Below are 25,443 nucleotides of genomic sequence, written 5' to 3'. Positions count from 1 at the left end.
CATATGGAGTCTACCTATTGATTGTCTATCTAGACACTGTAGCTCTTCTATACCACACCCTTTTAAAATAATGGAATATACGGTACTTTATTGATCTATGTAATTAGTCACTGCATAGTTACTGGCTGGCCATGGTGCCATGTGTTCATCCAATGACAACTGCAATGGGCTCTTAAGCAATTTAGATGAGAAATGTTCAATGTGGTTTGACATGTGACCAAACTGGCCAGAAGAAGATCTATGAGTTAGGATCTTAAAATCTTCAAATTGGATGGCCATTGTGGTAATTTTATTCCAGGCTGGCACCAAATAGCTGCATGCTCAGAAAGACTAATCAGTTGGTTGAGAACAGAAATGTTCCTGACTATGCAGTCAGTGTCTGAATATCCAGTACTATTGTCCTTAGTGCACAAACCTATACACTTTGGTCAACTATTTGTGTGGCCAATTTATTAGCGCCAAGGCCATGTGACACAATATGTCTGTACAGGCAGATTTACAGATTGGAAGTCTGGTCTGCATGAATTAAAAATTATCTTACAATCCTACAATCACAACTGTTTCCTCAATATTTGCAATTATGGCAAGCTCCTGGAACCTACATATAACATGTGTGACTCTATTTAGTAGCTCTTATTCATAAGCCAACTTGTATTGTAGGTTCAGTGGTCATTTAAGAGCCTTTAATTGGTTAAATGTTAAAATGGCTTTTAATGTTAGAATTGGAAATAGTGACTTGTGAATGAATATTATTGTATTTCTACAAACAGATTGGACTTTCAATCCTCTGTGGCTCTTGCCTTGTTTACAGGGACAGTAATATTTGTAGGTAGAAATAACTTGTGAATTACGTTATGATTTTAGTGAAATTAAATGGGTAAACTACATAGGTAGATCTGAGAGCTGTTAAACCATGTTGTGAAGGGTGAGATGTTGTGATCAAAAGAAGGACACACAGTGAAACAAGGGTGGAGGTAGAGATGAAAATATGTGCTCTGTTTATTAGTGAATAGTGGGCAGACACATACAGAAGTGATTGAATTACCCTACAATTAACAAAAAGAACACTAATGTAAGACATACAATACAGCACAATGGTGGTATTACAGTACAGTATGATTTTACACAGCTGAGTAATTCTAGAGTACTATTTAATTAGTCTTCTTCAACATAACCTTTCAAAGTGTTCTCCAGTTATGCAGTGTCATCTGGAAGCATATGTTTTAGCCTTAACCTCACTCCAGTTCTTTCACCCACCTCATCTTCCTATAGTTCATATTACGTGCAGTCAGGCTCTAGCTTGCCGATCGCTGTAATTCAACACCCGCTGCACAAACTATCACTTTTATAGTAAAAGTTTTCAATAGTCAAACTGTGGTTCATAGTTATTTCTTTTCTAAACTTCAATATAGAATAACCGAACAATCGAGTGTAGTATTTGTTAAAATAGGTATATACTGTAATCTAATTGTTCTGCTACAAGAAGTGTTCATGTTCTGATTGAACCATATCATTTATAAATAAAATTGAACATGTATGTACATATGTGGCTCTAAGGAAAACAAAACATGTAACTGAATATTGTTAGAAAATAGTGTTATGTTTTAACTTAATTAACACTGCCAAACTGTTTGGTATGTATCTGAACTAGAACAATAGATATGGTAGGGCACACAAGTCTAATCTAAATACAGAACAAATATTATTATTATTATTATTATTATTTATCTTTTTCATTAGTACATTATCTCTGTAGGTCTTTTCCTGCTGTGTAACAAAAATAACATAAAGCAAGTTAGACACAAGTATTCTTAGATGCATGTGACTATTTTAAATTATGCAATAATTTATAATAAAGTTACATTAGATGCCTATAGCTTTTGAGTCACAGTGTATTTAAGCTCTTATCTATCACCTACATACACAGTGGAGGCAGCTATTTGTGTGCTTAAGCAATAACCATTCCTATGAAATCACTAGGACCCATTGACGTCACTAGGGTTTAGGGTACTGATGTTGACCTTCGATAATTTCACAAAATGGCTGCCACCAGTATGTAGCCAATAGGAACACCTTAAGCTGCTCCAATTAAATTTCAAACTAGAAGTGAGGTAGGTTAAAGGAGTGGAGTCAGTCGCATATGCCACTGTTTCTCAAACCAGGTCTAATGTCTTCCACAAAGTTTTTGCTTTCAAGATGTTCTCTCAGGAGCAGGGAAGCACACTTCAAAATCATGGAAGTACGTAAAAGAGTGTTATGGGAGGACAGCATGTAAACTTGGACTGCTGAGAAACCTGAGGCCGGGATTTAGAAACAGTGGCTCTTTCACATTATAATAGCACTTAACATCATACTACCCTCCGTAAATTCTCAGTTTTATTAGTATAGTTATTATTTCTTAGTGTCAGGCTGAGCCTCCTCCTCTGTTTCTCCACCCTCTGGATTAAACACACTTACAGTAAAATCATTAGTCTCAGTGCCATATTTGTTCTTTGCCCGGATGCAATATTTGCCAGAGTCGGTAGTCGCGACGGCAGTAATGGTGAAGCTGGCATACTTCCCAGACTCAAACTTAAGGATGCAGTGTGCATCTGCTATCAATTCTCTTTCATTCTTTAGCCAGGTGACCTCTGGTACTGGCTCTCCCCAGATACTGCATGTGAGGTTAAGTGCCTACAAAGTAAAGAAAGAGATGGGAGATCATAGTAAGATACAATGTGTCCTTACACTTTTATACAGTGAGCAGCTGATATATACTATATACGTGTAGTAATCACAATATGCAAGAGGCCCTTATACACTGCATTCTAATTAGAGTCATACATACATCTATACTGAACTGATGTCTAATGCAGTAATGTCCTATTTGAGGTATAGTGACACCTAAAGATAAGTCCAGATTGTACACAAATATGTTATACAGGTTGAGTATCCCATATCCAAATATTCCGAAATACGGAATATACCGAAATACAGATTTTTTTGAGTGAGACTGAGATAGTGAAATCTTTTTTTTCTGATGGCACAATGTAAACAAACTTTGTTTAATACACAAAGTTATTAAAAATACTGTATTAAATGACCTACAGGCTGTGTGTATAAGGTGTATATGAAACATAAATGACTTGTGTGAAAGTACACACACTTTGTTTAATGCACAAAGTTACTAAAAATATTGGCTAAAATGACCTTCAGGCTGTGTGTATAAGGTGTATCTAAAACATAAATTATGTGCTTAGACTTGTTTCCATCGCCATGATATCTCATTATGGTATGCAATTATTCCATAATATGGAAAAATCCAATATCCAAAATACTTCTGGTCTCAAGCATTTTGGATAAGGGATACTCAACCTGTATTAGAGATTCTGTAGCTAAACACTCTCAACTGCACATGAATATTACATTTGTATCTCCTTTTTAGACATTGTTGGAAATTCAGCAGGAACATGGCGATTAGGGGCTGTGACAATGCCTTTTCATCTGTATACAGGTTTTCTGGTCTGCTCTTCTAAGCATGTGTAGAGATTAGTGCATACTGTTAGGCGCCGGGGTCCGCTTGATGGTCTGCGCGGCCCGGTGCCTAGCAACTAGAGACGCCGTGCACGTACAGCCGCCGGCTCCCTAGCAACGCTAGACGCCGGGCGTGCTGAGCCGCACGGACCCTAGCAACGGGGACGCCACTGGCGGACCGCGTTCCCCGTTGCTAGGCTTTAGGAAATTAAGATATTCACCTGCTCTCTGGCCGTGCAGCAAGGCAGCTGCACGGCATTTATTCTAATCAGCCTTTAGCAGCTGATTGGAGGACTCCTTGTTAAATACACTTCCAGGGCTTCTCACAGACGCCGGTAATAGCTTCCTGCATGCTGCCTTTGTTTGCTGAGAGTCTGTTTCCAGTCCTGCTGTATCCGGTCATTGCAGTCCTCAGAAGTCCGGTATTCGGGAGTTGTCATCTCATCCCAAGAGGTCGTTTGGTTCCCTGGAGTCCTGACTGATCACCGTTTTATATCCAGTGGTGTTCGTGAGTTGCGGCTCTGCCGTGTGTTGCGGCTCAGCCGCTTTAACTTTTATATTTTGTGTTTGGAGCATTTGCGGAGGGTTCCGCTTCCACAAGTCCTCTTTGGTACTCGGCGGTGCCGGGTAGGAGAATTGGACAAGTGGATATTTTGGTTGTCCTTTTCCCTGGCGGTTTCTCCGCACATATTATAGTTTTGAGTTTGCTTAGCCCCTGGCCTGGTTGTTTAGTTAGAGGGCCTCTTGTTATCACCCTGTCTCGGGTTTCCCTTTGTCTCTCATTAAGACCGGGGGGCATCGAAGTTGGGCAGACATAATCCGCCCTTCAAACGCGGCTGCCAAGGGCTCAAGAAACCATAGTCTCGCAGGGGATTTCTGACAACACGGGTGAGACAACAGAGTTAGGGCGCCAGGGGCTATTTTCCTGTCCTGCTCCCTTCCCCAGCATTCCGTTCCAGTGCTCCGGTCCTTGCCATAAGATCTCCTCTGACCAGAGTGCTGGAATCATAACATTATTACCGGCCATACCAAAACTTAAAATTAAACGGGGTTTAATTTTTTCTCATTCAGTTTTGTGAGAGTTTATCGGCCTCATGAATCCAACAGGTTTAGGGCCAAATCCTGGTCAGCTCTTAGTCAGCCAGATTCAAGAACTTACTCAGATGGTTCAGGATCTTTCTCTTCGGGTGAAGTCGCAGGAAGATCTTTTGCGAGCTTCCCCAAGGGTAGTGCCTGAACCAAAGATGCATTTGCTTGACCGTTTTTCTGGTGATAGAAAAGAGTTTTTTAATTTTAAAGAATCCTGTAAACTTTATTTTCGTTTAAAACCGACTTCCTCGGGTACTGAATCTCAGCGGGTCGGGTTATTATTTCTTTGCTCCAGGGGGATCCTCAGACCTGGGCATTTGGTTTAAGAGCAGAGGATCCGGCATTGTTGTCAGTTGACGCTTTTTTTGAGTCTTTAGGGCTCTTGTATGATGACCCTGATAGAGAGGCGTCCGCTGAAAGTCTGTTGCGCGCTCTCAGACAGGGTAGAAATCCTGCGGAGGTTTATTGTACGGAGTTTCGCCGTTGGTCGAACGACTGTGGCTGGAATGACCCAGCCCTGCGCAGTCAGTTTCGCCTCGGCTTATCAGAGTCTATAAAAGACAGTCTCCTTCAGTACCCCGCTCCTGAGACTCTCGATAAACTCATGGAGCTTTCTATTAAGATTGATCGTCGTCTCAGAGAGCGGAGGGCTGAAAAAGGAGCACCTGTAAGGTCAAGTCCGTGTTTATATTCCACTCCTGAAGACGTAGAGGAGCCCATGCAGATGGGTCTCTCCCGGCTGTCTCCTGAAAAAAGAGCCAGAAGGCAAAATTCTGGTCTTTGTCTGTACTGTGGGGGTAAGGGACATTTTGCTCGTAATTGTCCGAACAAGTTGGGAAACGCTTTGACCAGGTGAATTGTGAGGGGGTTCACCTAGGTCTGCAGCTTATCTCCTCGAATAACTCCCTTTTAGTCCCAGTTAAAGTTTCCTTTGGCAGCCTCAGTTCTTCGGTGTCGGCTTTTGTTGACAGTGGAGCTGCAGGAAACTTTATGGATTTAACTTGGGCTAAGGCCTTAGGCATTCCTCAGTTACCTTTGGGTAGGTGTGTCACCATGCATGGCTTAGATGGGAGTCCGCTGTCTAATGGGATTATTTCTCTCCGTACACCCCCTGTACTACTTACAGTAGGAGCTCTACATTCCGAGAAAATGGAGTTCTTTCTTACACATTGCCCAGCAGTTCCAGTTGTTCTGGGTCACCCTTGGCTGGCCTTTCATAATCCCACCATTGATTGGCGGTCGGGGGAGATTTCACATTGGGGTACTTTTTGTGATAAGGAATGTATCACGTTTCCAGTCAGAGTAGCAGCTATCTTTCCAGAACTCATTCCGGTGGAATACCAGGAGTTTGCTGATGTTTTCTCCAAAGGCAATGCGGACATTCTGCCTCCCCATCGGCCTTATGATTGTGCTATTGAGTTAATTCCTGGTGCCGCATTGCCAAAGGGAAGATTATATGCATTATCCGGGCCAGAAACTGCGGCTATGAATGATTATGTAAAGGAGAGCCTTGAGAAAGGATTTATTAGACCATCAAAATCTCCTTTAAGTGCAGGCTTCTTCTTTGTGGAGAAAAAGGATGGCTCGCTTAGACCTTGCATTGATTTTAGAGCCCTGAATAAGATCTCAGTTAAAAACACCTATCCTTTGCCGTTGATTTCTGTACTCTTTGATCAGTTACGTTCTGCTGTGATTTTTTCTAAAATTGACCTTAGAGGAGCGTACAACCTCATCCGAATTAAATCTGGAGATGAGTGGAAAACGGCCTTCAGTACTCAGTCGGGTCACTACGAATGCCTGGTGATGCCGTTCGGCCTGTCCAATGCTCCGGCAGTTTTTCAAGACCTCATTAACGATGTGCTCCGTGACTTCCTAGGGAAATTCGTGGTCGTTTACTTAGACGACATCCTGATTTTTTCTGAATCAATGTAACAACATGTTACCCAGGTGCGTCTGGTTCTTCAAAAGTTACGTGAGAATCATTTATATGCCAAGCTGGAGAAGTGTGAGTTTCATGTCACGGAAGTATCTTTTTTAGGGTACATAATTTCCCCTCAGGGATTTTCCATGGAACCAAAGAAACTCCAGGCCATCCTTAGTTGGGCGCAACCCACCAATTTAAAAGCAATTCAGCGCTTTTTAGGGTTTGCGAATTATTATAGGAGGTTCATTCATTCTTTTTCTGACCTGGTTGCTCCCATTGTAGCTCTGACAAAGAAAGGAGCGGATCCTACCAACTGGTCGCGTGAAGCTGAGTTGTCCTTCCGGGCCTTGAAACAAGCCTTTGTCTCGGCTCCAGTCCTCAGACATCCTAATCCGGAATTGCCCTTTGTGGTGGAGGTTGATGCCTCGGAGGTTGGAGTAGGGGCTATCCTTTCTCAAAAGGATCCGGAGTCTCTGGAGTTACATCCTTGTGCCTTTATGTCCAGGAAATTCTCCTCCGCTGAATCCAACTATGACGTTGGTAATCGGGAGTTACTGGCGGTAAAGTGGGCTTTCGAGGAGTGGAGGCATTGGCTGGAGGGAGCAAAACATACTATTTCGGTATTGACTGACCATAAGAACCTGCAATACATTGAATCGGCTAAGCGGCTTAATGCCCGGCAGGCACGTTGGGCATTATTTTTTACGCGTTTCAAATTTACAATCACTTTCAGGCCTGGTTCCAAGAATACTAAGGCTGATGCCCTGTCACGTAGCTTTCTTCCGGTTCACAATAACAATCCTGTTACCCCCATACTTCCATCTTCGGTCATCTGGGCGGGCCTCACACAAGATTTATTTACCCAGTTAAAACAGCTTCAACACCAAGCTCCTAGAATTACTCCTGCTGGTCGTCTTTACGTCCCTGAGTTTTTGAGAGCTACTGTTTTAACGGAATTCCATGATAACAAAGTTTCAGGGCATCCAGGAGTCTCTAAGACATTGGAGTTAGTCTCTCGCTCAGTATGGTGGCCTGGTCTTTCTAAAAACGTCAAGGAATTTGTTTATTCATGTCAGGTTTGTGCACAGCATAAGGTTCCCCGTTCCTTGCCCATCGGGCAACTTATGCCCTTAAATGTTCCTCTCAGGCCGTGGTCTCATATTTCCATGGATTTTGTGGTTGACCTTCCCCTTTCTGCCGGATTCCGAGTCATATGGGTGGTAGTGGACCGTTTTAGTAAAATGGCTCATTTTATTGCTCTTCCCCGATTGCCTTCTGCCCAAGGGTTGACAGTTTTGTTTCTCCGCCATGTATTCAGGCTTCATGGGTTACCTACTGATATTGTTTCTGATCGGGGTCCACAATTCATCGCACAATTCTGGAAATGTTTTTGTGCCTCATTGAAGATGAAATTGTCGTTAACATCCGGTTACCACCCACAATCCAACGGGCAAACCGAACGAGTTAACCAATCATTGAAACAATATTTGCGCTTGTATTCAGCCAAACTCCAGAATGATTGGTCCGAGTTTCTTCCGTTGGCTGAATTTGCTTACAATAATTCTTGTCATTCCTCCACTAAAGAGTCTCCATTCTTTTCAGTTTTTGGTTTTCACCCCAGAGCTAATTCTTTTTTTCATCATTCCTCAGTCTCCTCGCTTACCTTAACCTCCCATCTCAGAGCCATTTGGAAAAAGGTGCACCTTGCTCTCAGAAAAGCGGCCTTTCGAGAGAAGAAATTTTCTGACAGGCTCCGACGTCCTTGCACTTTTAAGGTGGGATATAGGGTGTGGTTGTCGACTCGCAACATTAGGCTTCGACAATCCTCGGCTAGACTGGGACCCAAATTTATTGGGCCATTTCTTATTATTAAAAGAGTCAACCCAGTTGCCTTTCGGTTACGTTTACCAAGATCTCTCAGGATTGGAAATACGTTTCATTGTTCCCTGTTGAAACAATACGTTTCTTCCAGTAGATTTCCTCGGAAGATCTCTCAGGGTAGATCTCCAGTGGATGTACAGGGACAACAGGAGTTCTTGGTAGAGAAGGTTCTCGATTCCAAATTGTCCCAGGGTCGGCTGTATTTTCTGGTTCACTGTAAAGGCTATGGTCCGGAGGAAAGGTCTTGGGTCCTGGATAAGGATCTTCATGCCCCGAGGCTCAAGAGGGCATTTTTTCGGGAATTTCCTCAGAAACCTGGCTTTAGGGGTTCCTTGACCCCTCCTCAAGGGGGGGTACTGTTAGGCGCCGGGGTCCGCTTGATGGTCTGCGCGGCCCGGCGCCTAGCAACTAGAGACGCCGTGCACATACAGCCGCCGGCTCCCTAGCAACGCTAGACGCCGGGCGCGCTGAGCCGCACGGACCCTAGCAACGGGGACGCCACTGGCGGACCGCGTTCCCCATTGCTAGGCTTTAGGAAATTAAGATATTCACCTGCTCTCTGGCCGTGCAGCAAGGCAGCTGCACGGCATTTATTCTAATCAGCCTTTAGCAGCTGATTGGAGGACTCCTTGTTAAATACACTCCCAGGGCTTCTCACAGACGCCGGTAATAGCTTCCTGCATGCTGCCTTTGTTTGCTGAGAGTCTGTTTCCAGTCCTGCTGTATCCGGTCATTCCAGTCCTCAGAAGTCCGGTATTCGGGAGTTGTCATCTCATCCCAAGAGGTCGTTTGGTTCCCTGGAGTCCTGACTGATCACCGTTTTAAATCCAGTGGTGTTCGTGAGTTGCGGCTCTGCCGTGTGTTGCGGCTCAGCCGCTTTACCTTTTATATTTTGTGTTTGGAGCATTTGCGGAGGGTTCCGCTTCCACAAGTCCTCTTTGGTACTCGGCGGTGCCGGGTAGGAGAATTGGACAAGTGGATATTTTGGTTGTCCTTTTCCCTGGTGGTTTCTCCGCACATATTATAGTTTTGAGTTTGCTTAGCCCCTGGCCTGGTTGTTTAGTTAGAGGGCCTCTTGTTATCACCCTGTCTCGGGTTTCCCTTTGTCTCTCATTAAGACCGGGGGGCATCGAAGTTGGGCAGACATAATCCGCCCTTCAAACGTGGCTGCCAAGGGCTCAAGAAACCATAGTCTCGCAGGGGATTTCTGACAACACGGGTGAGACAACAGAGTTAGGGCGCCAGGGGCTATTTTCCTGTCCTGCTCCCTTCCCAAGCATTCCGTTCCAGTGCTCCGGTCCTTGCCATAAGATCTCCTCTGACCAGAGTGCTGGAATCATAACACATACATGGCAGTGCAAGACCTGTTCTGTAACTGAAAGGCCATACAGGACTTCATAGCTCAGAGAACTGCAAGCACTTATTCTCAGAAGGGCAACTCAGGACCTCCTAAGAGGACAGGCCTGCATCTCTGGACCCATGCTCAGAGATGAGAACTTCTACCTATGGAGTGTGCCTACCTTGTATATTGCTGTGAGGACTGAGCATTACTCCTCCTGATTGGGTTTTCCTAATCACTACAGCTTAATATAATTTACATTATTTACTTTTTCCAACATTGACTTACTGTTCAATTGCATTAAACTGAAATAATAAGCCATAACAAAACATTGCTGATATTAGTTATATATTCTTGCCATTAGGTATTGGCAACAGTCAGTTCTATAGGTGTCTTATACCAAAAGCTCTAAAAGATTATTTGATAAGAATTTGTTCCTGTTCCTGTACTATTACAATGCAGAAAACTTTGGAGGCAATAAATAATATTAGCTGAGTTGAGTATATTAATATAGCACTAGTGAGGGCTACATTGGCAGCCGGCAGCCCTCTGCTTCTGTATTCTCCCATTTTTAGATGTGAGATACAGTAAGTAGATTGTACACATATTCAGAGCTGATTTACCAGATAAAACAATAGCTTTCTTCACACATTCTACCAAGATTTACATCATTCATGTACTTTACCTTTCCTTCCTGTATGGTTACAACATCAGGCAAACCGCCTATCACTCTGGCACGATCTAAAATAAGAAAAAAATGAATAAAATATAAGAAATGATAACAAGCACAGCAGATGTTTTCCATATCTGGCCACTCATACAAGACAAATACATGCCCATAATAAGAAATGGTGTAATTGCATATTAACTAATCACTTCAAATCTGTGGAATAACTAATCAATTAGCATCTGTGGAGTAACTAATCACTTACAATCTGTGGAATAACTAGTCAATTTCCATCTTTGGAGCAACTAATTAGTTAGCATCTGTGGTAACTAATCCTAAAATGGAAGGCAGGCTTTGATACAAAATGGCTTTCAGTCATTCAAAACTTGCATTCAAGAAAAAGCATGAAAGTTGCAACCTCACAAAATATATCCCTCCTAGATCAGGCAGATGATTGACATTTATTATGTCACCTATGCCCAAAACAGTGGTCAATTCTTCTGGAGGCCACCCACCAGCCATACTCGGCTGCCCTCTGCCATAGTGAAGTGGGCGCATGCTGGTAATCACAGCTTTGTCCATGGGAGGTGGGGCAACGATGGTGCCATCACACCCCCAAGCTACCCATTTGGTTGTGCTACACCCCTGCGTCTCTGACCTGGCTGCCCACTATGGCGCTATAGGTAAAGTTACATTAATATGCCAGTCATGGACATTGTGGCTTCTTACTGGTTATTCGGCTCATGCCCCATTTAAAATTCTGAACAAAAATGCCACTATAAATGGTAATGCTATAAGTACTGCTTAATTCACAATACACGTACACAGATAAATCTATAATATGTAAAAGGTGTAACTCACTCTTTTCTGCTATTGCAGCTTGCCTGTTAATGGAGTGAAAACAAACAAAGATTAAAACTTTCTGCCATAATATCTTGGTGAATACAGTATGACACAATTTCTGTGTATGAACACAGAAATTGGTGGTAACCCAAATGGACCTCTTTTTCCTAATCGGACCCCCATTAGCAGGGATCTCTCCAAGTTATCCCAAACACCAACATCGAAAGAAGAAGGTATGAACTTGCGATAAGTGGATCCCTTTGTAATTTTACATTTCATCTATCATCTATACACAATCTCTAGGTATGCGTATGCATAAATTAAACCTGGCTCAGCCACAAACCTGTCTATGGTGGACTGCAAAATATATATCTGAATAATTTGGGTTTAAAGATGGGTGAACACTAGGCGATGTGCTCGGTGAGTGACATTGCCAACTTTTTCCCCCTCCCGGGCCAGTTCCGCCCGACGGAGGGCCTACACACTGTGCGATATCGCTATTTATTTATCGCTTTGGACAATGAATCCAAATTGAGCTGCATGTACAGCCGACACCGAGACTTGTTAACGACCCGTGGGGCCACACAGTGCTCATCATCAGCTGCATACACACTGGGCGATATAGTAAACTATATCGCTCAGGAGCGGAAAAATTAGAGATATAGTTTACTGTATCGCTAAGTGTGTATGCACCTTAAGAAATATATGCACAGCATGGTGTAATTACTTATGGACATGTGACTGCAGTGCACTGTTATAACATAAGATCTGTATTATACCTCCAACACAAATATATATATTGCAGCGAAAGTCACCTTTCAGCCATGAATATTTTCTAATGTTGATAACAAGAAGACAACTCCTGGTAAAGCACCGGACGTTCCTTGAAATAATGCTTTTTGAGTTAGATGTTTGAAGAGCACAGTATTTTATCTTTATGGTAGGAACAGTAAACTGGTTGTGTTAGATACAAGCATTCACCTCTGTGCAGGACACAAGCACCTTTGTACTTTTCAACCAAACAAGAAAAACAGATTGCTAAATAATGACATTTGGGAAAGAAATCTACCATTCTGTAAAAAGCAGAAGCTTACAGCTTTTGTATAATGAATTACGTGACAGATAATAACTCATAGCATCTTTGCTCACAATAGGGAGTGCTTGCACTGTTCTAGTAAACAAGGATATATTTTAAGCAATTACATATTTAAATTTATGGCAATTTTTACATATATATTTTTGGTGTTTCTAAAATCTCAGCTAGTAGTTTTGGTAAAGTTATTTCATGTTATAAAAATATGAGCATTGTCTCTTTATATCATAAAAGTTAATTGCCCTTAAAAACTTACTTTAATCTTTGGAATTCAGCATAGGCTTCATCGTAAGCTGTGAAATAAATAATCATAATTATATAATAACAATTGATACAAACACATAAATAAATATGACAAAGAGGGGAGATGGAAGGCGGGAGGAAAAAGATGGGAGGAAGAGGGGCTGAAAGAGATGGGAGGAATAAGGGGAAAGAGTTGGCAGGACGAGGGAGATGAGTGGAAGATGGGGGAGAGAGATGGGAAGAGAGAGGAAAAAAAAGCCCTGCAATACTGGGAATATTATCTAGATAGATATATTCCAATGTCGATTATTCTTAGAAAACAATGGTATAGCCAAAAAGAGGGTGCCCTCCAAATGTTGCAATGTAAATAATAAACTTCTCGGCAGCATTCCAAACAAATAACTAATTTTTAAATATTTCAGCTATTGATAAAATGATTTTATATATATATATATATATATATATATATGCGAAAGCCCTCACTCAATCACTGACTGTCTGATTCATCACTAATTCTCTTACTTCACGATATGTTAGGAGGCTGAAATGTGACATAGGTATTCTTCAGGTGGGAAATAGGAAAACCACATAATTAGAATTTTAATAAACCTCCCCTAAGGGGATGAAAAGGGGGTTGACATAATGACGTGATAACCGATGCGTGGCTAGCGTTGCGTGAACGATAACGCCCGAACGGACAATCGGATCAAAATTTGGATTGCACCTCCAGTGTCCAGAATTTCATTAACTACAAAAATGGTTCGGTCACTTTCTACCGTATCTGCTATGGGTGCTAATCAGGTAAGGCCAAGAACCATGGATTAATATTTACTTACAATAAGACATCTCAGATTTACATCTCTATAGATTTACCAAATTTTTAACACTCATTTATAATTACAACCCGTGAAAATCAGAAACTCCCATTGATACAACCCGTGAAAATCAGAAACTCCCATTGGAAGAACGGGTTGAACAGCCAGTGATGAATAAATGAAAAATATGATGACTTATATAAAATGGGCTGTACTGTACATACAGAATGTGTATCACATATTCCTTACCTTGTCCAGACAAATCGACGTCCTTTGTATGAGTAGTTTTACCATCAAACATTTCCAGTACATATTTGCCTTTGTCATTTGGTGTTGGTTCATTTATCTGTAGCCAAAGCATTTCCCCAGTGACACCACTCTTAACTCTATCTGTGTACTTCATCTTGCTGTCACTAGAAAACAACACGCCCACAAATGAAATCTTATTTAAAATGGACACACACAAACTTTGTGGGGCTGGGACCATGAAACAACCCCAGTACTACTTTGTGATGAGTGCGGCTGTCAGTAGATATACAACATAAACCATGTACATTGATTCACAAATCATTTATTGCAACCTCTCTATAGCTGGCATTCTCTTCATCATGCCCTAAATCCACAACAAGACTAATGTTCCTTTCTTGCTGCTCTGCAATCTCTACACCAGCCCTCTTCCTCACTGTCTGGAGCTGCTGAGTACTGTGGCACTTCAAGCATCATTAATCATAATAATAATAATAATAAGCTCACTATTTTACTGTATACATTTTTAAATTTCATAGTAAGTAGCCTTTTATATAATGTTATTGCCCTTAAGTGGAACAGAAAACTATGACAATGGCTGCATTCAATGCATATATGAAACATCTTAACGATGGGCATATTTTTATGTGCAGGCCTAGGTTTGGCGGCCAGCATACCGGCTCCGGAATCCCAACCGCTGGCATAGCGGCAGCTGGGTGAGCGCAAATGAGCCCCTTGCAGGCTCGCTGTGCTCGCACGCTGTGGGCATGGTGGTGCGCTACGCACGCCACGCTATCTATTCTCCCTCCAAGGAGTGAGAAACAGTGTCGGTATGCCGGCTGTCGGGATTCCGGTGCAAGTATACTGTGCACCGGGATCCCGACAGCCGGCAAACTGAAGACCACCCATAGGTTTGTACTGTAGTCTCATTTTTATTCTGGTCCTGTATGCATGTGCAAAGTGGCCTCTTCCACAAAGATGTAATTAAGTAAGATATCTAATTGCTAAATACATTGACTTACTTGTGACCCCAGCTCACTTTGAGATCTTCTACATAATAATTGACAAATGAGTACAGCCTTATGCCTTCCTCGTTACTCTGAATTTTGACTGGAGTGGCCGACTCAGCTGAAAAAAGAAAAATAAAGTGATTTATATATTTAATATACTAACTGTATCACCTATTGTGTAAGAAACATATCATTACAACTGGGAGTGACAGGGCTGATGGGATGGACAATCCTAAGCAAGAATGGGCTGAATAAAGTCCAACATGTAACGTAGTCTAGAGCACATGCAGAGGAATAGCAAACACACATGGGATAATGACATCTTTTTTTCTCACCCACATCTGTACTGCTTTATGTGAACATGTCTCTATACACAGGCTTGCTATTTTTCCTCTATGGGATCAATGATCTCCACAGCACCTGCATCTCTTCCAAGATACCCGGAAGACCACAGTTCCCTTTTTGTCAATGGATTTGGAGCAATTTATCAAGATGAAGGTGGAGCTAGTGTAACACCCTAATATATTGAAAAGAAGTTCATAAGTTCATCTATTGAATGTTCTATAAAAAGTTAAATGCTAAAGTGGTCTCTGTGTAACTGTGGATCCCTCACGGAGGGAAATGTAACTATGGATCCCTCACAGAGGGAAATATAATTAATAGAATATCCCCCTCATGGAGAGGAGTTGGAACTGGCCGCACAGCCGAGGCTGTAATTAATGATTTAGAGGTGATGCCAGTGCCTGCTAGGAGGGGCCGGGGAGCAGCCTACTTGTGATTGACAGCGACGGGCGGAGCCGGCACTACAACCCAGGCATTGAGAGACTGAGAGGGGCGGCCTGTGAGGCGGAGCTACTGACTGTAAAAGGACTGCTGGGATCCGACAGCAGCTAAGGAAAACTGACAGGTATAGTGAATGCAAGTGACACTATACTTCATCCCAGAAATACTGTTTCTCCAGCCAGAGACCCTTACACACAGCTGTAGTAATAAGTGCACTTATTATAAATAGACTATTTAGAGCAGATATTATCGCACACAAAAGTATACGACAGATCCATCTTATACAACAGTGGGAGCAGTTGCAGTCAGTAGAGGTGCTAGAGAGATTATTACGCACTGTCAGCCTACGGCATATTGCATCCCTGACAAGCGCTACCATCTCAGTGATAGTTCAAGCCCAACTATACCAGCAATTATTCAGTTGGTCAGCATACAGGGTCCTAATTTCTTGGATAATGAATCTGTCCCGCTGGAATTAGCAAGTGAGGATAAACCTGCAGTGAGAGGATTACAAATAGCCTTTACAGTGGAGTGCCTAATACCTGTATTTGTTACACCTGCTTCTAGTCAATTTGGAATATCAATTCTTTGTACTACTACAGTGAACCCAGAGTAAGGAACTATAGTACTAATGAGTATCAACTTAAATAGGGATCGCAACCTTTCCAGGGAAACGACCTATCAGCAGCCTATAACTGCACTATTGCAACTTACGCAGGGCGCCAGCCCATATACGGAGTGTAACTGTACTCAGTTCTTACAGTAAACCACTTGAACCGCACCAGTAGTTCGAACAGTCTCCAATTGAACTGTATTGTCTTTTATAGACAGACTAGGGGTCAGCTCCAGAAGCCAATAGTGCTTCATTCTTACCAATCTGTAGTATATTTTAAAAGTAAGACCGCTGTATCCTATAGATTCATGAAGTGTTATTTATGCTCCCATTTGTGGTCACATATAACCGATATATTTCACTAATCTAGCTTTGGGTATTCGCTCAGGTGAAGAAGGAGCCGACACAACACGGAGCAGTACAATAAACGCATTTATTGGTTCTCTTGTGAAGCAAACTGTTAACATTTGCAATTGTTGTATTGTATTGTAATTGTTTCTATGAACAAACCCTTAACCTACCCATTCTCCGCAACTTGGATTCTAATAAATTGATGCTTAGTTTGACCGTAATATAAAGGTTACAGTTTTATTCTATGGAAGCCATCACTCTCAACTCTCTGTGAAGATTCAGGAGTGGAAGAATCTGAGCGACCATCAAAAGGTAACTTTATCAACACTTAAATACATAGCCACACAACCAAACCGAATACTTACCGGATCATCACACTAGCATGTATAATCTATACGCAATGGATCCCCAGATCCTTTCTTGGGTAGCTGGCTAGCCTGTGCTCATGCACTGACCAATAGCTGCGCTGCACATGTGCACTACAGACAGAGTCACACCCCACGGGGTCATTCTTTTGCTCTTGAGATTAGGAAGTGGGAAAGACCTATCTGTTGGATTGCGTTCTAATTGAATCTTCTTGACATGTTTCCTTTTTAAAAAGGTTATCACTTTTATATATTTTTATTTGTAATAATTGTAGTGGCATCACTATGGGGGATGCAGGCTGCACCTGGGTGTGACCAAAATAAGGTCTCCTCCACAGGGACAGGAGCCGGGTGCTGCAGTGTGACATTCTCGTGCAGTAGTCGGCTCTTGTCACAGAGGAGGAGCTGTCAGTATAGGCACTAGTCTCCGGGGGCAGACCAGCATCTCCGTGGATGCTGGGCACAAACTGGAGTGATGCAATTGTGATTACCTGTGAGGCCGTTCTCCCTTTATGTTAGGCCACACTCCCTTTTTGGGCACCCATACGCCAGGTGTCACCAGACCCGGTGACGTCTCTGAACATTGTACTCTTGAATTAAACTTAAAAATACCAATGCATTGTAAGGTCATGTTTTCAGGAATTCTTTAATCATACACAGTAATCATACACAGGTGACGTATGCTGGGTACACACCTGAACAATGGATCGGCAGGCCCCCCGATCCAAAGATTTGGTAAGTGCTCTGAACAAACAATATGTGTATTCAAACTTAGCAATCTGACGCCTGTCATGCCTGGCCACAGGAACCAGTAGGGACATCATTGTCGGTGGTTCCTGCAGTCAGCACGTGGGTCACTAGCCCTCACACCCAGGCAGATGTAACGATATATCTTCACAGCCCACGTGATCTGTCTATGAACAGCATTGTTCAGACATATTGGGTGTACACATGAGCCAACAGACAGTCATTGGCTGTACGAACGATATATTGCATAGTATGTACCCAGCCGTAAGCTGGCCATACACTAAACTAATTTTCATCCAACTATCCAACTAGTTGGTTGAAATGAAAACCTGGTAACGTATGGGAGCAAATGACAATCAACCATTTACTTCCAAACCCTGAAAAACAGACAAAGCAGATTTAACCAACTTGTGTGAACAACCATTCTGATCTGTTTCCGGCATTTGGGAGCAAATGGCTGATTGTCATTTGTTCCCATATGTTACCAGGATTGCATTCCAACCAACTAGTTGGATGGTTAGATGAAAGTTGGACTAGTGTGACTACTTGGCTGAGTCAGTAAATATCCTACTGGTTTTACAGACAGAACTCTTCAAAATATAAACTGTTGTGGGTGCATGAGGGCCGGATTTGAGAAACAAAACACTAAATGAGTTCATAAAGCTACATAGATAGCAACTGTTTGGATATGTGAACTTTTCTCTGCTGGAGATCAGAGTGTCAAATATTTGCTTTCTGAATTTCCCCTCCCTGAACTTGCGACTACACTGCTATTGGTCTCTGTTACCCCTGCCAGTGGCTACATTTGCCGACTATAGCGTTACCATGCCTCAGCAAGGAAAAAACTAGTTATCAAGTATAGTGGTTGTATTGTACGGATTAAATAGCTGTCCTTTTATCACCATCTCAAGATGGCAACAGATGAAAATCATTAACAAAAAAACACAGTTTTTAAAGTTAAATTTTTTTAAATACCTATCATTTTTATTTTGTTTATTTTATGTTATTTGGCCCTACAGTTCCACTGTGTTTACCCATTAATTAAAAAGCAGCCTCATCACTGCAAATAGGAATCCAGTGATAAATAGCCCATACGAAGTGATTGGTCTGCCTGGCTTGTGATTAGAGAGTTGTCTGTCTGTCTTATGCCAAGAACACTTGCAGATAATTGCCGGATGTTGGGCCTAATTCAGATCTGTTCGCTCGCTAGCTATTTTTGCCAGCGCTGTGAACAGATAGACGCCGCCTATAGGGGAGTGTATTTTAGCTTTGCAAGTGTGCGAACGCGTGTGCAGAGCCGCCCTGTACAAAAACAGTTTGTGCAGTTTCTGAGTAGCTCTGACCTTACTCAGCCGCTGCGATCACTTCAGCCTATCCGAGCCCGGAATTGATGTCAGCCACTCGCCCTGCAAACGCCTCGACACACCTGCGTTTTTCCAACCAGAAAACGGTCAGTTGACACCCACAAACGCCCTCTTCCTGTCAATCACCTTGCGATCGGCCGTGCGAATGGATTCTTCACTAGAACCAGTGCACAGCAAAGATCCGCTTTGTACCCATACAACGCATCTGCGCATTACCTGATCGCTGCGCAGCGAAAAACGCTAGCGAGCGAACAGATCTGAATTAGGCCCATAATGCATTGCAAGACGACCGGAGCTCTGAGTTTCCGGCCAAACTCATACGGTTTTTTAAAATAGCAATCATTTACAAGGAAAAACCAAATGAGTTTGGCTGGAATCTCGGAACTTCGGCAGTCTCGCACTGCATTACATCCAGCCCCATATCTGCAGATCCAATAAATGCTCGGACTCAATACAGCGACCATCAGATCACAGATAAATGTGTGCAGTGCCGCACAGCAGATCCCGACCTTTCAATCTGACCGTTGCAGGAGTGTTTCAAGTTATTTACAGGCTACCGCTCACTATACAATTATTGTGCATACAGTTCTATAGTGTGTACTCAGCTTTAGTGTTCAGATTGGTTAACTACTTGTATCAGGCACACAACACAATCAGTATATACAGTATGTAGTCATTGGATTTACTGTAATATGAACATACAGTACAATAGGTTGATTTATATTACCAAATATTTGAGTTAAAAATGTACTTTAGATTTAAATGTTTGTACCTATGTTTGGGATAAGTAAGCATAGACCTGGTATAAGTACACATATTTAATTTCTTTATTTGAAAAAAAAAATCACCACTCGTTCACGTTATAAATACTTACCAATCACTTTGCAAACTGCAGTCATGAGATCATCAAATGCTGTGAATAAGAAAGAGAACATTGTTACACAGCTATCTTGAAGAACAGGCACAGATTATCACTGTAGAAGAGGAAGACGAATGTGGAAGTGGAGAGTTACAATGTTGCAAAAAAGAGTATGTAGAGAAGTGCAGCATTAGAAAGTAGCACTGTAGCAGACAGAAGCGCAGCCGCAGATTGCATACCTCCCAACATTGAGAAATGTCAGTTCAGGACTCCTGGTAGGCCCGTTCTCCCAAAAGGGGCATGGTTACAGTAAAAGGGGGCGTAGCTTCACTGGAATGGTGCTATAGTGAGCCACGACCTCCAGTTTTGTCACTGAGGGGGCATGCCAAGCGCTTTGTGACCTGCTAGCATACCCCCAACTCCATTGTCTCCATTGAATAGATGCATCTGTTCTCCCCTGCTCTGCTAAGCAGAGTAGAGCAGCGATTGACAGGAGCCTCCCAACTCCCCCACCACCACCACCACGGGAAACTGTGGCCCAAGGGTGGGACAGCGGGACAGTCCCCCAACAAATGACTGTCTCGCAAAAATTGGGAAGGTTGGGAGCAAGTGCGTAGCTACCATAGGTGCAGGAAGTGCAGCTGCTATTGGGCCCAGAGCTAAGAGGGGCCCATCTTCCCTGTCAAAGTATCATGAGTTATATAAATTTTTCACCATTGGGTAGTACATAGGGGCCCTTACAATATTTTTCCTTCTAGTCTGCAATATAACTAGTTATGCCCTGGGCCTACTTATTGTAATAAAAAAGAACTGGAGGGCATTATAATGTTACATAATAAAAGCTGGGTATTGTAATGTGGCACAATATGAAGTAGAGGCACTAGATTGTGTCATAATATGAACCAGGGTCACTGTATGTCATAATTTGAATTGGGGGTACTGTTGCATAATGTGTACTGGCAGCCCTACAGTGTGACATAATGTGAACTTGGGCACTACTAGGGTTCATAAAACAAACTACAGTAGGGCACTTCTATGGGGCATAAAATGAACTAAGGGACTACTATGGTTCAGAACATGAACTAGGGCACTAACATGGGGCCTAAAATTAACAGCTGTGGAGAAGTGTCTCTCTAAAGGCATTGGAACAGGGGCCCCTTCAAAATATTGCTATGGGGCCCACAAAGTACTGGCTACACCAGGAGAGAACAGTAGTATATGTGCCTGGGTTACACCAGGAGAGAGCAGTAGTATATGTGCCTGGGTTACACCGGGAGAGAACAGTAATATATGTGCCTGGGTTACACCAAGAGAGAGCAGTAGTATATGTGCCTGGGTTACACCAGGAGAGAACAATAGTATATGCGCATGGGTTATATCAAGAGAGAGCAGTAGTATATGTGCCTGGGTTACACCAGGAGAGAATAGTAATATATGCGCCTGGGTTACACCGGGAGAGAGCAGTAGTATATGCGTCTGGGTTACACTGGGAGAGAGCAGTAGTACACGCACCTGGGTTACACCAGGAGAGAGCAGTAGTATATGCGTCTGGATCACACTGGGTGAGAACAGTAGATACACATAAAAACCCCAGTACAGTGCCAGATACAAATAATGACCCCAGTATAGTGCAAGGTACACATAAGGACCCCAGTATAGTACCAGATACACATATGTCCCTAGCAGTGCCAGATACACATACGCCCCCAGCAGTGCCAGATACACATACGCTCCCTGTAGTGCAGTGCCAGATACACATATGTCCCCCACAGTGCCAGATACACATACTGACCCCACAGTGCCAGATACACATGTGCCCCCAGTAGTGCCATATACACCTATGCCCCCACAGTGCCAGATAAACATATGACCCCAGCAGTGGCAGATACACATATGCCCCCAGCAGTGCCAGATACACATATGCCCCCAGCAGTGCCAGATACACATACTGACCCCACAGGGCCAGATACACATACTGACCCCCACACATATATGCCCCACAGTGCCAGTTACACATATGCCCACACAGTGCAGGTTACACATATGCCCACACAGTGCCGGATACACATATGCCCACACAGTGCCAGATGCACATATGCTCCCACAGTGCCAGTTACTCACCACCGCTGCCCAGGCTCTGCTGCACCTCTCCTTCCCCTCAGTCAGACTCTGCGTGGGAAAGCTCCTGTGTCGGGGCCTGGGACGAGAGCACAGCGCACATCTCTCCTATCCCTCAGTAAACTCTGCCGGTTTGTGCTGTGGCTGCTGCCTACTTCCCTCCTGGTACCACTGATTTGCGGCAGAATAATATGGCCAAGCAGCTCCTCACAGTGCTCGCACCACTGCTCCCCGGGCACCACATTGCTAGAGTAAGCCCCGCCCTCACACAAAAGAGGACATGGCTAAGAATCAGTGGGGCCTACTGGTGTTTTCACCAGCTCACCGGTGGCCCAGTCCAAGCCTGGAGTATAGCACTATAGCAGGCAGGAGCATGGCAGCAGATTGCGCAGTAGCAGAGCATAGCACTGTAGTCAAGGGCATAACTATGTGGATGCAAGAGGTGCCAGTGCTATGGGACGCAGAGGCTTAGGGGGAGCCTGTACCCAGGTTATAAAGTTGCATACCAATTTCCCACATTTGCCAGCTAAGCAACTGAGTCTGATCCATTGCCCAGCCTGAATTGTGTGACATTACATTTTCAGTAAGAAGTGTGTGTAGTGGATGTTATCATGGTAAGGGGGCACTTTATTGTGACAGAGAATGAACTGGAGGGCACTGTAGTGTGTGCCCTTATAATGTAAGTATCAAACTGCATACAACTCTGTATATGGGTGAATATATGCATTTACCTCTGTGCACGCAATGTGGGAGTAATTATAGACATTGTATTGTTCAACACAACATCAAGTCCAAGTTGTATAGTAGTTAGGAGCAGCATGGTAGTAAAAAGTACAGAAGTGTAACAGTGCATTACCAGAGAGCAGCACTGTACTGTAGATAAAAGTGGAATAGTATAGTGTGAGGTATTGGTAGTGAAAGTAGCACTATAGCAGAGAGCAGAGTGAGAGTAGAAGGAGCAGTAGTAAAGAGAAGAACTATAATAAAAAGTACAGTGAGTGTAGAATGTGTGCATCATTAAAGAGCAACACTATATAGAGAGTAGACTGTTAATATAGGAGCACAGTAGTTAAAAGTAACAGAGAGTAGAGTTAGAGTAGATAATGGCAGTGACTTGGAGGTGGCTAGCGGCAGCTAGTAGTGCAATAATGTCATTTAATTAGGGGCCTAATTCTGAGTTGATCGCAGCAGCAAATTTGTTAGCAGTTGGGCAAAACCATGTGCACTGCAGGAGGGATAGATATAACATGTGCAGAGAGAGTTAGATTTGGGTGGGGTGTGTTCAAACTGAAATCTAAATTGCAGTGTAAATATAAAGCAGCCAGTATTTACCCTGCACAGAAACGAAATAAACCACCCAAATCTAACTCTCTCTGCAAATGTTATACCTACCACACCTGCAGTGCACATGGTTTTGCCCAATTGCTAACAGACTTGCTGCTGCAATCAACTCAGAATTACCCCCTAGGTGCGTTATGGGAGTGTTGTGGGTGTGTCAATGCAAGTGGCTGCGTTCCAAGATGCACAGCTGCAAGCATAAGAGGCCATGGTCATATGGAGAAACTGCACCTGCCATAGGACTAGTGCAAGTTTCCATGGTACGACTGATGGTGGCATATAAGAATGCAGCAACTAGCATTGCAGCGTGAACAGATGCTAACAGTGGGCGTCTCAGTCCTTGCACAGTCAGGTGAATGGATTACACTAGGGGAGGTGTTTGCAGCGGTATTTACATAAAGTTGCAGATGAGTAACCACCAACACACGCTACTGAGTGCGCTTTTGCGTACGTATGACTCAGAAACAGGCCCATTATCTCTATAGTAGAGAGCAGAGTTAGAGTAGAGGAAAGCAGTAGTATATACTAGGCAGTGGCGGTTCTTGCCACGGGCAAGCAGGACTTTTGCCCGGGGCGCCGCCTTCCGGAGGGCGCTGGCGCCATCCGGAGGGCGCCGCACCGTGGCAAGATCCGCCACTGCTGCCCGCTGTGTCCCCCGTCCGCCTCCGCTGCCCGCTGCCGTCCCCGTCCTCGGCGCCTCCTGTGAAGGGAACTAGACGCTATGCGTCTAGTTTCCCTTCGTGGAGAGTAACTGCTGAGCGGTGCGCGATGACGTCATCGCGCACCGCACAGCAAAGGTCCTCTCCACGAAGGGAACTAGACGCATAGCGTCTAGTTTCTCTTCGTGGAGAGGACCTTTTGCTGTGCGGTGCGCGATGACGTCATCGCGCACCGCTCAGCATTCAAGCGGCGCTTTCAATGTACAGGGGGCGTGACTCACCACGCCCCCTGTATTAGGCCACGCCCCTTTCATGCCCGGGGCGCTCTGCGCCCTTGAACCGGCCCTGATACTAGGTCTATAGTAGAGAGTAGAGTTAGAGTAGAGGAAAGCAGTAGTACAGTATATAGTAGGTCTATAGTAGAGAGCAGAGTTAGAGTAGAGGAAAGCAGTAGTATATAGTAGATCTATAGTAGAGAGCAGAGTTTGAGTAGAGGAAAGCAGTAGTATATAGTAGGTCTATAGTAGAGAGCAGAGTTAGAGTAGAGGAAAGCAGTAGTATATAGTAGATCTATAGTAGAAAGTAGAGTTAGAGTAGAGCACAGGTTCTCAAACTCGATCCTCAGTACCCCACACGGTGCATGTTTTGCCGGTCTCCTCACAAAATCGCAAGTGAAATAATTGGCTCCACCTGTGGACCTTTTAAAATGTGCCAGTGAGTAATTAATACTCCTGTGCACTTGCTGGGTTACCTGCAAAACATGCACTGTGTGGGGTCCTGAGGACCGAGTTTGAGAACCACTGGAGTAGAGGAAAGCAGCAGCATGTAATAGTGCTATAGTAGAGAGTAGAGATAGAGTAGAGGAAAGCAGAGTATATAGTAGATCTATAGCAGAAAGTAGAGTTAGAGTAGAGGAAAGCAGTAGTATATAGTAGGTCTATAGTAGAGAGCAGAGTTAGAGTAGAGGAAAGCCGTGCCCAGAGGTATTTAATTCCGTAACACCAAAAGGACAAAGACGTGTAACAGATATTTAAGACAGACAAGTATTCAAAGCAGATCAACAGGTGTTAAAAAACCTGCTGATCAAGTCTTACCGGAGTCTACAAGCTTAAGTACACTCTTGTCTTTTCCTCTATCATCTTTCAGCAATAACTCATATATACCAGCATCTTTCCTTGTAATCTAGGAATAATAATTGAGTGTAAGGTACAGCTTTGTACTATCATGACATGCAGTAATGCTCACTGCAAAGTCTTGAGAATTTTATTCTATATGATCATGAAGACAGTTGGGTAAGAGTTTGCTATATTTGCACTTTCCTCAGGCGATTGTTTATTAGTGATTTAAATGGGTCACAGATATTTCTGACATTTGACTTACCTCAGTAATGAGTAATGTACATACACCATCCTTAAAGTCATGCTTCTCATCAATCATTATCTCCATTTCATCTTTATACCATGTTATACTTGTTTCTTTCTTCATATTCGCAACCTATATTTATGTTCAAAAGAGACAGGTTATAAGTGCCATCATCTGCTCAGCAGAGGATAGCTCTATATAAATAATATACTGTAAGATTA

At 43.3% G+C, this 25,443-nt stretch overlaps 1 protein-coding gene across 3 annotated transcripts in view; it reads right to left on the bottom strand.

The window, feature by feature from the left end:
- Positions 1 to 969: 969 nt before the first annotated feature.
- Positions 970 to 25,443, bottom strand: part of MYOM1 (myomesin 1) — a 194,274-nt gene continuing 169,800 nt past the window's right edge. For all 3 annotated transcript variants that reach the window (XM_063923544.1, XM_063923547.1, XM_063923545.1), the window contains 9 exons: positions 25,241 to 25,354; positions 24,955 to 25,042; positions 19,761 to 19,799; positions 14,676 to 14,781; positions 13,657 to 13,820; positions 12,606 to 12,642; positions 11,275 to 11,297; positions 10,432 to 10,487; positions 970 to 2,673 (listed from right to left, as the gene is read on the bottom strand). In XM_063923544.1, the coding sequence (XP_063779614.1) occupies positions 2,392 to 2,673; positions 10,432 to 10,487; positions 11,275 to 11,297; positions 12,606 to 12,642; positions 13,657 to 13,820; positions 14,676 to 14,781; positions 19,761 to 19,799; positions 24,955 to 25,042; positions 25,241 to 25,354 (909 nt within the window). In that variant the 3' untranslated portion in view covers positions 970 to 2,391. The remainder of the gene's footprint in view (positions 2,674 to 10,431; positions 10,488 to 11,274; positions 11,298 to 12,605; positions 12,643 to 13,656; positions 13,821 to 14,675; positions 14,782 to 19,760; positions 19,800 to 24,954; positions 25,043 to 25,240; positions 25,355 to 25,443) is intronic.

This window comes from Pseudophryne corroboree, chromosome 5 (genome assembly GCF_028390025.1).
Source record: "Pseudophryne corroboree isolate aPseCor3 chromosome 5, aPseCor3.hap2, whole genome shotgun sequence".
NCBI classification, from domain to species: Eukaryota; Metazoa; Chordata; class Amphibia; order Anura; family Myobatrachidae; genus Pseudophryne; species Pseudophryne corroboree.
The sequence above is the reverse complement of the archived record's forward strand: the minus strand, read 5'-3'. Positions and strand labels throughout refer to the sequence as shown.